Source organism: Orycteropus afer, unplaced genomic scaffold (assembly GCF_000298275.1).
Source record: "Orycteropus afer afer isolate SDZICR_OR568_19922 unplaced genomic scaffold, OryAfe1.0 scaffold00070, whole genome shotgun sequence".
Classification (NCBI taxonomy): domain Eukaryota; kingdom Metazoa; phylum Chordata; class Mammalia; order Tubulidentata; family Orycteropodidae; genus Orycteropus; species Orycteropus afer.
This window is the reverse complement of record NW_006921657.1, coordinates 4,172,540-4,186,349: the sequence shown is the minus strand read 5'-3', so window position 1 is coordinate 4,186,349 and position 13,810 is coordinate 4,172,540. Positions and strand designations below refer to the sequence as shown.

At 38.1% G+C, this 13,810-nt stretch overlaps 1 protein-coding gene across 1 annotated transcript in view; it reads right to left on the bottom strand.

Annotated features, from left to right (window-relative positions):
* The window catches only part of MICU1 (mitochondrial calcium uptake 1), a 277,929-nt gene that overhangs the window by 219,564 nt on the left and 44,555 nt on the right, over nucleotides 1-13,810 (bottom strand). The window contains exon 3 of the mRNA XM_042780922.1: nucleotides 13,189-13,351. Within this exon, the coding sequence (XP_042636856.1) occupies nucleotides 13,189-13,351 (163 nt within the window). The remainder of the gene's footprint in view (nucleotides 1-13,188; nucleotides 13,352-13,810) is intronic.

Sequence of the window (13,810 nt, the reverse complement as noted above, 5' to 3'; positions counted from 1 at the left end):
ATCCCTGAGGAAGAGGCAGCATTGGAACTCCCTGATAAGGAATTCAAAAGAATTGTATTTAGGTACCTTCAATGGCTTGAGAGACAGATCAAGGAAAACACTGACAAAATTGAGGAAAACACAGAGAAAATCCTAGAACAATTTCAAAAAACAATACAAGAACAAAATCACAAAATAAATGAAAAATCAGAAATGATACAAAAATCTACAGACAGAAATCCAGAAGATTAATACTAAATTTTCAGAAATAGGTAATACATTGAATGGGCAAAGGAGTAGAAGTCAATCAATGGAAGACAGAATTACTGAGATTGAAGACAAATACCTCAATACTTCTTTGGAAAGCAATCAATCAGAAAAAAGATCAAAACAAAATGAAGAAAGCCTAACGTTCATGTGGGATACCATCAAAAGGAACAACCTACATGTAATGGGAATTCCAGAACAGGAAGAGACAAATAAAACCACAGAGAAAACTGTCAAAGACTTACTGGAAGAGAATTTTCCTGGTATGATGAAAGATGAGAACATATGTATTCAAGAAGTCCAACAAACCCCAAACAGGACAGGACCCCCCCCCCAAAAAAAATCACCAAGACATATCATCATCACTTCACCAAAAGCAATGACAAGGAAAGAATCCTGAAAGTAGCATGGGAAAAACAAAAATTTACCTACAAGGGGCAACCAATAAGAATAAGCTCGGATTTCTTGGCAGAAACCATGCAGGCAAAAAGCAATGGGATGGTATATATAAAACTCTGAAAGAGAAAAATTTCCAACCAAGAATTACATATCCAGCAAAACTGTTCCTCGAATATGATGGTAAAATTAGGACATTTCCAGATAATTAAAGGAATTATCAGAAATTAGGGGAATTTGTTAAAACCAGACCAACCTTACAAGAGATGCTGAAGGGAGACCTTTGGACAGAGAACCAGCAATAGCAAACAATAACTGACCATTAACACACATGATGACACAACCTAGAAACCAACCCAGCTATGGAAGTATCCAAAGGAAATAAGCCTACAAGATTGTAAACAGGAAGCCAGAGACATTAATTGACAAATGAGGACAACTACAAACTAAAAAGAGGGAAAAAACTGTGTATCTACAGAACTTCTAAATGATAGGGAAGTCAAGACAACTGCAAGATAGGAAAGACTGTTCTAAATATGGGAAGAAAACTATAAATCACAGGGTAACCTCAAAGAAAAATGATAAAGCTTCACATCAAAATAAAAAAGAGGACCAGCACAAATATTTAGCAAATACTAAAACAATAGCAACGAAGGAAGTGATAACACGATTCGTACACAAAATGAACTCAACATAGAAAATTATATGGAACAAAGAAATCAACACTACGAAAAAGCACATAATAAAATAACAACAATAAATTCATACTTGTCGATAATAACATATTTGGCAAGGGACTTATCTCTAAGATTTATAGAAAACTCCAACGCCTCAACACCAAAGGAATTAACAATCAAATTGAAAAATAGGCAGAAGACATGAATAGACATTTCACCAAGAAGGATGTTCAGGTGGCCAGCAAACACATGGGGAGATGCTCACAATCATTGGCCATCAGAGAGATGTAAATCAAAACAACAATGAAATACCATTTCACCCTAGCACTGATGGCAAGGTTCAATGAGACAGAAAATAACAAATGCTGACGGGGATGTGGACAGATTGGGACTCTCATACACTGCTGATGGGACTGTGAAGTGATGCAACCACTGTGGAAAGCAGTATAGTGATTCCTTACAAAGCTGGAATTGGAGATACCATTTGACCCAGCAATCCCATTACTAGGTATATATCCTAGGGAGGTGAGAGCCAGGACAGGAACAGATATATGCACACCCACGTTCATCGCAACACTATTTACAATAGCAAAAAGATGGAAACAACCTACATGCCCATCAACGAAAGAGTAGATGACCAAACTATGGTACATACACACTACGGAATGCTATGCAGCACTAAAGAATAATGTAGAGTCTGCAAAACACCGCATAACATGCATGAACTTGGAGGACACTATGCTGAGTGAAATAAGTCAATCACAGAAGGACAAATATTGTATTAGTTCATTATTGTAAAAAGTCAAGGAAAGGTTTATATATGGAAGAAAACTTCTTTGTGGGTTGCCAGGGGTGGGAGGGGAGAGGAGGGAACACTGCAGGAAAAAAAAAAAAAAAGCATTCACCTCTGTCACTTTAGTTTTGTGTATTTATTTCACTGTACATAAATTATATTTCAATAAAATGCATTAAAAGTGCTTAATATTAAGGTTTCATATAATCTATGCTTCACAATTACTTTTGAATTGTTCTAAAACTAAAACTTGCAAATTTAGATGTCAGGTATCCTGGGAAACAGTACGTGTGAAAGACATGACAAAACAAAGCTGAATTATGAGCTAAAGAAGAAAGTTCAACCATCTGATGACAGAAATCTGAAGTATAAAAAATATAATGTACAGCTTCACTCGTTTCTTTATTTCAACTCACATAGGGATAACATATATTTTATTTCTGTTGCACCAACATCTGTAGAAAGTCCTGCTCATGATCAGTTTACTAAAAATGAAGCCAAATCTTCTTTTGAATTTCATTTTAATATATAAGAATTTCCCCTCATGATTATCATCTTAGAAGAAAAGCAATTATTCATTATTCCGCCTTTTTATGAAAACCAGGAATGTGCTTGGCATATTAAACATTTTTATCCTGTTCATGTAACAAGACTCAAAAATTAAGAAACAAAAGATTACTAAGTTAAATTCCAATTAGAATACAAAACACAAGAAATCTGAATGTATAATGATTTTCCAATAGGATCAAAATCATCTTCCTTGAATGACCGAACAATCTTTAATAACTGTCCTAAAGCTTTGTTTCATTTTTACTGTCACACTGGAAGTTATTTAAAGTTAATGATATAAATTAGATTTTATTTGAACAGTAGAACTATTTTTAAGAAGTATGAAAATATTTTACTATTATAGAAACCAAGATACATTTTATAATATTAAGCCAAGATTATTTTTGGTTTCTAGAATAATGATCCTCCTTTTTCAACTTTACACATAGCCTTCTTTACTTTATTCCTTCCATAGCACACAAAACAAGATGCTGAAGCTAATTAAAAGGATTAAATCTAAAATTCAAGACAACTAATGGAAAAGTTTTTTATACCTTTATTTTCCTTCTTAAAATAAAAGACTATACCACACAAGGGAAGAGATTTTTTCCTGTTTTGTTCTTTGCTGCATCTCTGCACCTAGAGTAGTATCTAATTAATAAAGCTACTGCCATCAAGTCAATTCCAACTATCTTTACAGAAGTAGACTGCTTCATCTCTCTCTCGTGGAGCTGCTGGTGGGTTCAAACTGTTGACCTTCTAGTTAGCAGCCAAATGCCTTAACCACTGCACCACCAGAGATCCTTTGCCTAATCCACAGGAGATGGTTAATCAATCAATATTTGTGAATGAGTGTACATGAAGTCTAGTAGAAAATAAAGAAATATATTAAGGATATAATAATTGCTTTTAATTTCAGCATTCAGAGAGTTAACATTTTGTTATATTCCTTTTCAGTCACTTCCTATATAAATGGTATATGGGTGACTTACAAAGGACACAAGAACATATTCAGTAACACCATAGGAATTCAATCGGTAAAATACAGCATGTGAGAAACTCTACAACAAAAATGACCCATATTTTTCCACAAACAAATGATATCTAGCATGGGTTTTCTAAAAAGCAAAGAACCAGGGTGGGAGACTGGGAAAAAATGAAACAGAGAAAGAGGGTATGCTATCGAGCTAGTTACTGATATAGACAACTGGGCTCAGTTGTCTTCAGTTCCCTCTGAGAAATCATGTAGACTATGCCTCAGAAATGTCCACTTCCAACAGTGGAGAACATTTATCTCAACAATATTAATTCCCAACAAAGGGTGTTAACTTCTTTGTATCTCCAGATGTGTGCAGTGTCAACATGGCTGAGTGGTCTTCTGTGCCCAAGGTGTAGTAGCAGAGATGCCCTGAAGCAGACAACCAAGAATTATATAATGCAGCTGCACAGCTAACTGCTGCAAGAACAACCTGAACAAAACAGCAGATATGAGAGATACGAGGTAAGGCATAAAAAAATGTCTTGCCAGGCTGAACTATTAAGTATGTCTATGCAGGAGGGAGTGTGCCCAAGACCATGTACAGGGTTGGCAGACAATGTTTCTACAAGTATATCTATACTTTCTGTAAAAATTCCCAGGTATATAGTAGAGCTGACGAGAGACAAGGTTGTAGTCACTTCTTGGCCATAGCCAGCTACCCAGAGGGAGCGAGTAGTTGGACCTGGGGGCTCAGGACCATACTCTCAGGGGACATTGAGCTCAATAGGTATAACATTACTACACAAAAACATTGTTCCCCATCCTACTTTGGCAAGTAGCAACTGGGATCTTAAAAGCCTGCAAGTGGCCATCTAGATGCAACGATGGGTCTCTCCTCATCCAGAGCAAAGAAGAATGACAAAAACCAAAAACACATGGAACAATTAAGCTGAGCGACTGGTACACCATATGTGATCCTCAGCCTATTTAACTATGAGACCAGAAGAACTAGATAGTATTTGGCTACCACTGTCAGCCACTTGGAGGGGGATCTATGTAGGAAATCCTGGATAGAGTGGGAGAACAATATGGAACAAAACTCAAACTCATTTAAAAAAAAAGGATCAGGTTTGCTAGTCTGATAAGAGTCTGGTGGAACCACTAAGACTAAGGCTCTTAGATGCCCTTCAGGTCTGGAATTGAACCCACTCCTGTGGCTTTCAGCCAAACAAAAGACAGGCACATAAGCTAAACAGTTACATTAGGTAGATAAACTCCACTCCTCAGAAGGAAGACTGGGCAATCTACTTCCATAGAGATACTGCCTCAGAAACCCAAGGAAGGGTTGCTATGAGTCGAGACCGACTTGATGGCAGTGAAATTGTTTGTGTTGAGATACACTCCTTGGAGAGATCAATCGTAGGAGAACAGAAGGGCTGTGTTCGCACAGGGAGACAGCTCAGTGGGCAGGAGTACATGGAGGGAAAGACATAGGGAAGAGGCAACTATGGGGAGAAAGTGAGAGGGGAACTGTTGCATTGTGGGAAACTGCAGTAAATGTGATGAGACAAAGTATATGTGAGCTGCTGTACTGAAAGTGAATTTGCTCTGTAAACTTTCACCCAAATCACAATAAAAATTAAAAGAAAAAGAAAAAAAAATGTCCTGCATAAATAGTAAGGAAAAAAAAAAGTAAAACAGAGAACATATTATAGATCGAGAAAGATGTAAAAGACATATCAATCAAATGCAGTGTGGAAGCCTGTTTGGGGGTTGATGTAAACAAATTAACTTATAAAACACTTTTTAGATGAAGAAATCTGAATAGTACTGTGATATTTGATATTAGTTCCAGATTTATGACATATTTAAATTATAATGAACTGCATGTACAACTGTTCTTTTTTGTATCATTAGTAATAAGTACTACATACAATATTGCAGTGCATAATTTACTGCAGTTATCATTCTCAGATGTTCACTCACAGATGTTCATTGTTATGATTTACTGATCAAAACACTGTCACATAGCAGGCTATGGCCTGCTCTACAATGAAATCTATGTCAGTGTCAGTGTAGGCAGTTCTAACAAATAGAAAGTTGGACAATGTTCAACTCGAAGGACATATGACAACTCAACCACGCATATGCCCAACAACTGTTATGACTCTGACTTCATTGTTATGACACTGATGCCAACAAATAAAGATCAGATTTATAAGGATGCTGATGATAAAAGGCAATAATAATGAAGGGGGAAAAAAAAGAGCTATTCAACTTATATCAGAATTGAATGATGACAAAGTCATCAGAATAGAACGTAATCATAAGACTGGGACTACCTATAATGGCAATGTGGTTATGTTTTCTTAAAGTCTTTATCTTTTAGAAACCATACAGATGTACTTACAGATTAAATGATATGATGTGCCAGACTGACTCTAAAGCTGTCTGGGATGAGGAAAGGCAGTGGGTGAGGTTAATAATGAAATAATGAAATAAAATGGGTCATGTATTGGTAATTGTTGAAGCTCAGTGACAAGTACATGTGGATTGATTATATTATTCTCTGCTTTTTAATGTTTGAAAATATCCACAGCCAAAAAATTGAAATGTTCAGTAAATTCAGTAACCTGGGATAGGTTAAAAGGCCCTCAAATATGACTGAAGAGCTGCTTCCTCAAAGTAGAGTCGACCTTGATGACACAGATGGAGCAAAGCTTTACAGACCTTCATTTGTTTAGGTGGTGTGACTTAAAATGAGAAGAAACACCTGCAAACATCCATTAGTAAGTGGAATGTGGAATGTATGAGGTATGAATCAAGAAAGTTGGAAGCTGTCAAAAATGAAATGGAATGCATAAAGATAGGTATCTTGGGCATTGTTGTTGTTGTTGTTATGTGCTGTCGAGTCGGACCCAACTCATAGCGACCCCTTCTTGGGTTTCTGAGGCAGTATCACTACGGAAGTAGATTGCCCCATCTTCCTTTCGAGGAGTGGCTGGTGGGTTTGAACCGCCAGCCTTCTGGTTAGCAGTCAAGTACCTTAGCCACTATGCTACCAGAGCTCCCATATTGGGCATTAGTGAGCTGAAATGGACATTCTGAATCAGACAATGAGATAGTCTACTATGCTGGGAATGAGAAATTTGAAGAGGAATCAAATTCATCATCAAAAAGAATATTTCAAGATCTATCCTAAAGTATAATACTGTCAGTGATAGGATAATATAAACAAATATGCCTACAAGAGAGATCAATTACTATAATTACTATTCGTATTTACTCACCAACCACTAATACTGAAGATGAAAATAAAGATTTTTACCAACTTCTGCAGTCTGAAATTGATCAAACATGCCATCAAGATGCATTGATAATTACTAATGATTAGAATGAGGAAGTTGGAAACAAAGGATTGGTAGCCAGAAAATATGGTCTTGGGATCTGTTTTGGTTACCTAGTGCCGCTCTGGGGAGCTCTGGTAGTGTAGTGACTAGGGCACTTGACTGCTAACAGAAGGCTGGTGGTTCAAACCTACCAGCCACTCCTCAGAAGGAAGGTTGGGCAATCTACTTCCGTAGTTGATACTGCCTCGGAAACCCAAGGAGGGGTCGCTATGAGTCGGGTCTGACTCAATGGCAAAACAACAACACAACAACACTGCCGCTCTGACAAGAATATACCACAAATGGGATGGCTTTAACAAACAGTAGCTTATTCTCTTACACTTTAGAGCTTTAAGTATGAGTTCAAGTGCCAGGCTTCAGGGGCTGGGTGAAAGCCCCTCAATCTTGGGTTTCAGCTCTATCTCCTGCTCCTGGCCCACTGAAGCTGGAGGCTTTTCTTCACTCAGACAGCTGCTGGCTGCTGAGGCTGACAAACCCAAGGTCAACAAGTGAAAAGGCACAGTCTTGATGTTACCAAACCACACAGCAGGCCATTAATTCAAGTCCATTGAAAGTCCCAAGGTTAGTAGAGCATGGCAGGCTGCTGAATAATGACACGGCTACACACAGGGTTCAAGCATGCCATAAGCTAGAGACCATTCCCAAAGCTGCTTTTTATATACAGGAAGCAAACTACATCCTGAAAGCAGCTACTTAGCTGCTTGTGGTAGGTCCCACCATGGAGGTGACTGCCAGTCTCATTATGGGGAATAACTACCATCAGCTGCCCAGCCACTCAACGAGGCCCAGAGAAGCTGACACACAACTTTAACTACCACAGGATCACATGAAACAATTTTGCAAGAGCAATGACTTATTCATCAGAAAGTTTTTTTTGCAACATAAACAACAACTATACATGAAGACCTTGCCAGATGGAATACACAGAGATGATGGAGAAGCTTGATATTATCAGTCAGGATATAGCCAGGGGCTGACTGTGGAACAGACCTTAAATTGTTAATATGCAAGTTAGAGTTGAAGCTGAAGAAAATTAAAACAAGTCCTTGAGAGCCAAAGTACAACCTTGAGCATATCCCACCTGAATTTAGAGATCATCTTCAGAATAGATTTGAAACCTTAAACATTAATAACCAAAGACCACACAGGTCGTGGGATGACATGAAAGATAGAAAAGACCAAAATGGATGTCAGCAGAGACTCTGAAACTTGCTCTTGAAAATGTTGTTGTTGTTGTTATGTGCCGTCGAGTCGGCCCCGACTCATAGCGACCCCTCCTTGGGTTTCCGAGGCAGTATCACTACGGAAGTAGGATTGCCCAACCTTCCTTCCGAGGAGTGGCTGGTGGGTTTGAACCGCCAGCCGTCTGGTTAGCAGGCAAGTGTCTTAGCCACTATGCTACCAGAGAAGAGCTAAAAAGAATGGAAGAAATGATGAAGTAAAAGAGCTGAACGAAAGATTTCAAAGGCCAGTTCAAAAAAGACAAAGTATTATAATAAAATGTGCAAAGACCTAGAGTTACAAAATGAAAAGGAAAGAACACACAATTTTTTAAGCAGAAAAAATTCAAGCCTTGAGTTGCAACACTAAAGAATTCTATGGGCAAAATACTGAATGATAGGAGCTCTGGTAGCATAGTGCCTAAGGCACTTGACTGCTAACCAGAAGGCTGGCGGTTCAAAACCACCAGCCACTCCTCGGAAGGAAGGTTGGGCAATCCTAATTCCGTAGTGATACTGCCTCGGAAACCCAAGGAGGGGTCGCTATGAGTCGGGGCCGACTCGACGGCAAAACAACAACAACAACAACAACATAGGAAATATCAAAAGAAGAGGGAAAGAACTGTGTTGTCAGTGAAGGCAAACATGGATATATGGGTGGGAACTATTAAGTATGTCTATGCAGGAGGGAGTGTGCCCAAGACCATATACAGGGTTAGTAGACAATTTTCTACAAGTGTATTGGTATGTTCTGTAAGAATTCCCAGGTATATAGTAGAGCTGACAAGAGACAAGGTTGTAGTCACTTCTTGGCTACAACCAGCTACCCAGAGGGAGTGAGTAGTTGAACCTGTGGGCTCGGGACCATAGTCGCAGGGGACATCAAGCTCATTGGCATAATATAGTACACAAAACATTGTTCCACATCCTACTTTGGCAAGTAGCGACTGGGATCTTAAAAGCTTGCAAGAAGCCATCTAAATGCAATGATGCGTCTCTCCTCATCCAGAGCAAAGAAGAATGAAGAAAACCAAAGATTCATGGAAACAATTTGTCCAAGTGACTGGTACACCATGCAGTCCTCAGCCTACATGACTATGAGACCAGAAGAACTAGATGGTGCCTGGCTACCACTGTCAACCACTCGAAGGGGGATCTATGTAGGAGATCCTAGATAGTGTGGGAGAACAATGTAGAACAAAACTCAAAATCATTTGGGGGGAAAAATAAAGGGACAAAGTTTGCTGGTCTGATAGAGCCTGGTGGAACTACTAAGACTATAGCCCCTAGCTGCCCTTGAGGTCTGGAATTGAACTCATTCTTGTGGCTTCCAGCCAAACAAAAGACAGGCATACAAGGTGAACATTTACCCTAGGTAGATACACTCCTTGGAGAAAACAATCATGGGAGAATAGAAGGGCTGTATATGCACAGGGAGACAGCTCAGGGGACAGGAGTGCATGGAAGGATGTACACAGGGAAGAGGTAACTATGGGGAGGAAGTAGGAGGGGAGCTGTTGCACTGTGGTAAATTGTAGTCAATATCATGAGACAAAGTGCATCTGAAATGCTGTATGGAAAGTGAATTTGCTCTGTAAACTTTCACCCAAATCACAATATAAATAAATAAATAAATAAGAAGATGGAAAGAATACACAGAGTCATTGTACAAAAAAGAACTGCTCAACATTCAACCATAAGAGGAGGTAGCATATGATCAAGAACTGATGGTATTCGAGAAAGAAGTCCAAGCTGTACTGAAAGCATTGGCAAAAAAAAACAAGGCTTGAAATAACTGCTTCCTTTGGTGTGAGACCAGAAGAACTGGATGGTGCTCAGCTACCATTACTGAACGTTTTAATCAAAGATTCCATGGAGGGAAAATGTAGAACAGAATTTCAAATTCTCAAGGACTCCAGACTTCCTGGAGCCATGAATGTTGGATGAACCCCCGAAACTACTTCTCTGGGATAATTTTTAAGCCTTAAAACAAAAATACCCCCTGATATTAAAACCAAACAATAGTTCAGCTTAACTAGTAAAGATGTCTGCATTACGTTCTTTTAAGAACTATTTATATGGGAACAAATTGACAATGACAAGTTGAAAGATTACATAGGAACCTCAAGGAGAAGTGAATTTATGTTAATGGGGAAGAACAACTCAGAAAAGGAAGGTGGAAATGGTTGCACAATTCAAAGAATGTAATCAATGTCACTAAATTGTTACATGTAGAAACTGCTGAATTGGTGTATGTTTTGCTGTGTAAATTCTTAATAGGAATCGCTCGAATATTAATTGAGATGTTTCAACAAATGGAATCATCACTGGAAGCACTGACTTGTCTATGCCAAGAAGTTTAGAAGACAGCTATCAGGCCAACTAACTGGAAGAGAGCCATATACATGCTCAATCCAAAGAAAGGTGATGCAATGGAATGTGGACATTGCCAAACAATATCAGTAATATGACAGGTAAGTAAACTTTTGCTGAAGATAATTCAAAAACAGTTGCAGCAGTACATTGATAACTGTCAGAAACTGAAATCAGATTCAGAAGAGGATATGGAATGAGAGGTATCACTGCTGATGTCACATGTATCTTGGCTGAAAGCAGGGAATATCTGTAAGATGTTTACCTGTGTTTTATTCAAAGGCATTTAGTGTGGATCATAACAAACTATGATCGACACTGCAAAGTACAAGAATTCCAGAACATCACCCAAATCCTAATAAAAAAAAAAAAAGAATTCCAGAACACTTAATTGTGCTCATGAGAAATGTGTAGATAGACCAAGAGCCAGTCATTCATACAGAACAAGGGGATATGGCATGGTTTAAAATCAGGAAAGGTATGCGTCAGGGTTGTATCCTTTTGCCACATTTATTTGACATTTATGCTGAACCAATAATTTGACAAGTTGGACTATGCGAAGAACAATGCAGCATCAGGATTGGAGGAAGACTTATTAACAACCTGTGATATGCAGATGATACATACTGAAAGCAAAGAGGACTTGAAGCACTTACTGATGAAGATCAAAGACTACGTACAGCTTTCAGTATAGATTACACCTGAATGTAAAGAAATGAAAATCTTCACAACTGGACCAACAAGCAACATCAGGGTAAACGGAGAAAAGATTAAAGTTATTAACACCTGGAAGCAGCAGTCAAGAAATCAAATGACGTATTACATTGGGCAAATCTGCTAAAGACCTCTCCTTAAAGTGTTAAAAAGCAAAGATATCACTTTAAGGACTAAGGTGCACCTGACCCAAGCCATGGTATTTTCAATTGCCTTATATACATGAGAAAGCTGGACAATAAATAAAGAAGAAGGAAGAAGAATTGATGCATTGGAATTATAGTGTTGGTGAAGAATACTGAATATATAATACACTGCCAGAAGAATGAACAAATGTGTCTTGAAACAAGTACAGCCAGAATGTTCTGTAGAAGTGAAGATGGTGAGACTTACTTTGGACCTATTATCAGGAGGGTCTGGACTTTGGAGAAGGACATCATGCTTGGTAAAGTAGAGGGTCAGCAAAAAAAGAGGAAGACCCTCAACAAGATGGATTGACACAGTGGCTACAACAAAGGGCTCAAACATAGCAAGGGTCATGATGATATGGTGCAGGACTGGCAGCATTTTGTTCTGTTGTGCACAGGGTTGCTATGAATTGGAAATAACTCAAGGGCACCTAACAACAACACTTACCAGTACTTATTTCTCCTAGAGATGTATGAATATTAATACATGTGCGCAAGACTATATAAACTCCCTGGTTAAAATTCTGTAACTGTTTTTGATTCCCCAAGCTCACCTTGCTTACTCTTTGTATCTTTGATCAAACAATTTATTCTCTCTGCCTTAATTCCTTTGCCTCTTGCAAATCTAGTAAGCTATTATTAACTTTTCAATACCAAATCAAATATCAGGAGCTCTGGTAGCATAGTGGCTAAGGCACTTGACTGCTAACCAGAAGGCTGGCAGTTCAAACCCACCAGCCACTCCTCAGAAGGAAGGTTGGGGAAGCTACTTCCGTAGTGATACTGCCTCGGCAACCCAAGGAGGGGTCGCTATGAGTCAGGCCGACTCGACAGCACATAACAACAACAACAACAATCAAATATCACTCATTCTTAGAAGCCTTCCCTATACGTCTTTTGAAGAATTAGTTCCTTTATCTCCTACTTCTGTACCATAATACATCCTTAAATTGTTATATTCAGCTTGTAATATTAAGCCATTTATTCTTTCTACTTATTTGTACAAGCAGTTTCCTCTACATGTGACATTCTTTTCACTATTCTTCGCTTGTCTAATTTAGACGTACTCTCTAGAAATGATCATCCAAACATTCAGAATAAGCTAAGTGCCCCTTCTTTATACCACCATATCCCTTTCTTCATAATGTTCTTTAAAAAAAAAAAAAAAAAAAACCTTTTTAACGTGATTTGGGTGAAATTTCACAACGTAATATTCTTTTTAAAACCCCCATATTCCTAAAATGACCTGTTAATGTCTCTATGTCCCTCACTGAAGAGTAACTTGATAGCTGTCACATGTGGTATAAAGAAGGGGCACTTAGCTTATTCTGAATGTTTGGATGATCATTTCTAGAGAGTACGTCTAATGCATTTCCTTCAGGCACATTCTTATTACAATGCACAATCCTATGACATAGGCACAATCTCCTTCATCCTTTACTACCCTGCTGAAGAGTACCAGGTTAGATTGTAGGCTCATTCCTTTTTTGTACTTGTAAGGCCTAGCAAAATGTCTGACATTCAGTAGTCACACAAGGAGTATATTTACTGTATGGACATGTAAGATTTAAGCAATAATAAAAAAGAAAGTGGCATGTAACAAAATAAATAACACAAGCTTGTTTTTTACTTTAACAACTTACGTTCTGGTTGTTTTTCGTTGGGTGTTATGGATCGCACAAAATCTTGTGGAGTCATAAATACTTCAGAGTCACCAGGCTCATTGATTACTTTCAAGGTGGCAAAATACCGGAAGATTTTGTCTGGTGTAGAGTAGGCTCGAATCCTATTCTCATATTCCATCACCTGAAATCAGAAATTTAGAGAGTGCTACTATATCAAGCAATATTCATTCTCAAATATTTCCCACCTTATTTTTTTGGGAAATTTTATTACATATATATTTTTTACTATAACACTATTTTTTTTATATGAAAAATAAACTTGATTTTCAAAAACTGTTGAATCTCTTTCTTGCTATATGCTATTCATACTCCAGTTGATGGAACAGACCATCAACTGCTCATATGCAAATTCAACTTGAAGTTATAGATAATTAAAACAAGTCTAAGAGAGCCAAAGTATGATCTGGAATATATCCCTCCTGAATTTATAGATCATCTAAAGAATAGATTTGATGCATTGAACACCAACGACCAAAAGCCGGATGGGAAGATATCAAGAACATTATCCATGAAGAAAGCAAGAGATCACTAAAAAGACAAGAAAAGAAGAGAAGACCAAAGTGGATGACAGAAGAGACTC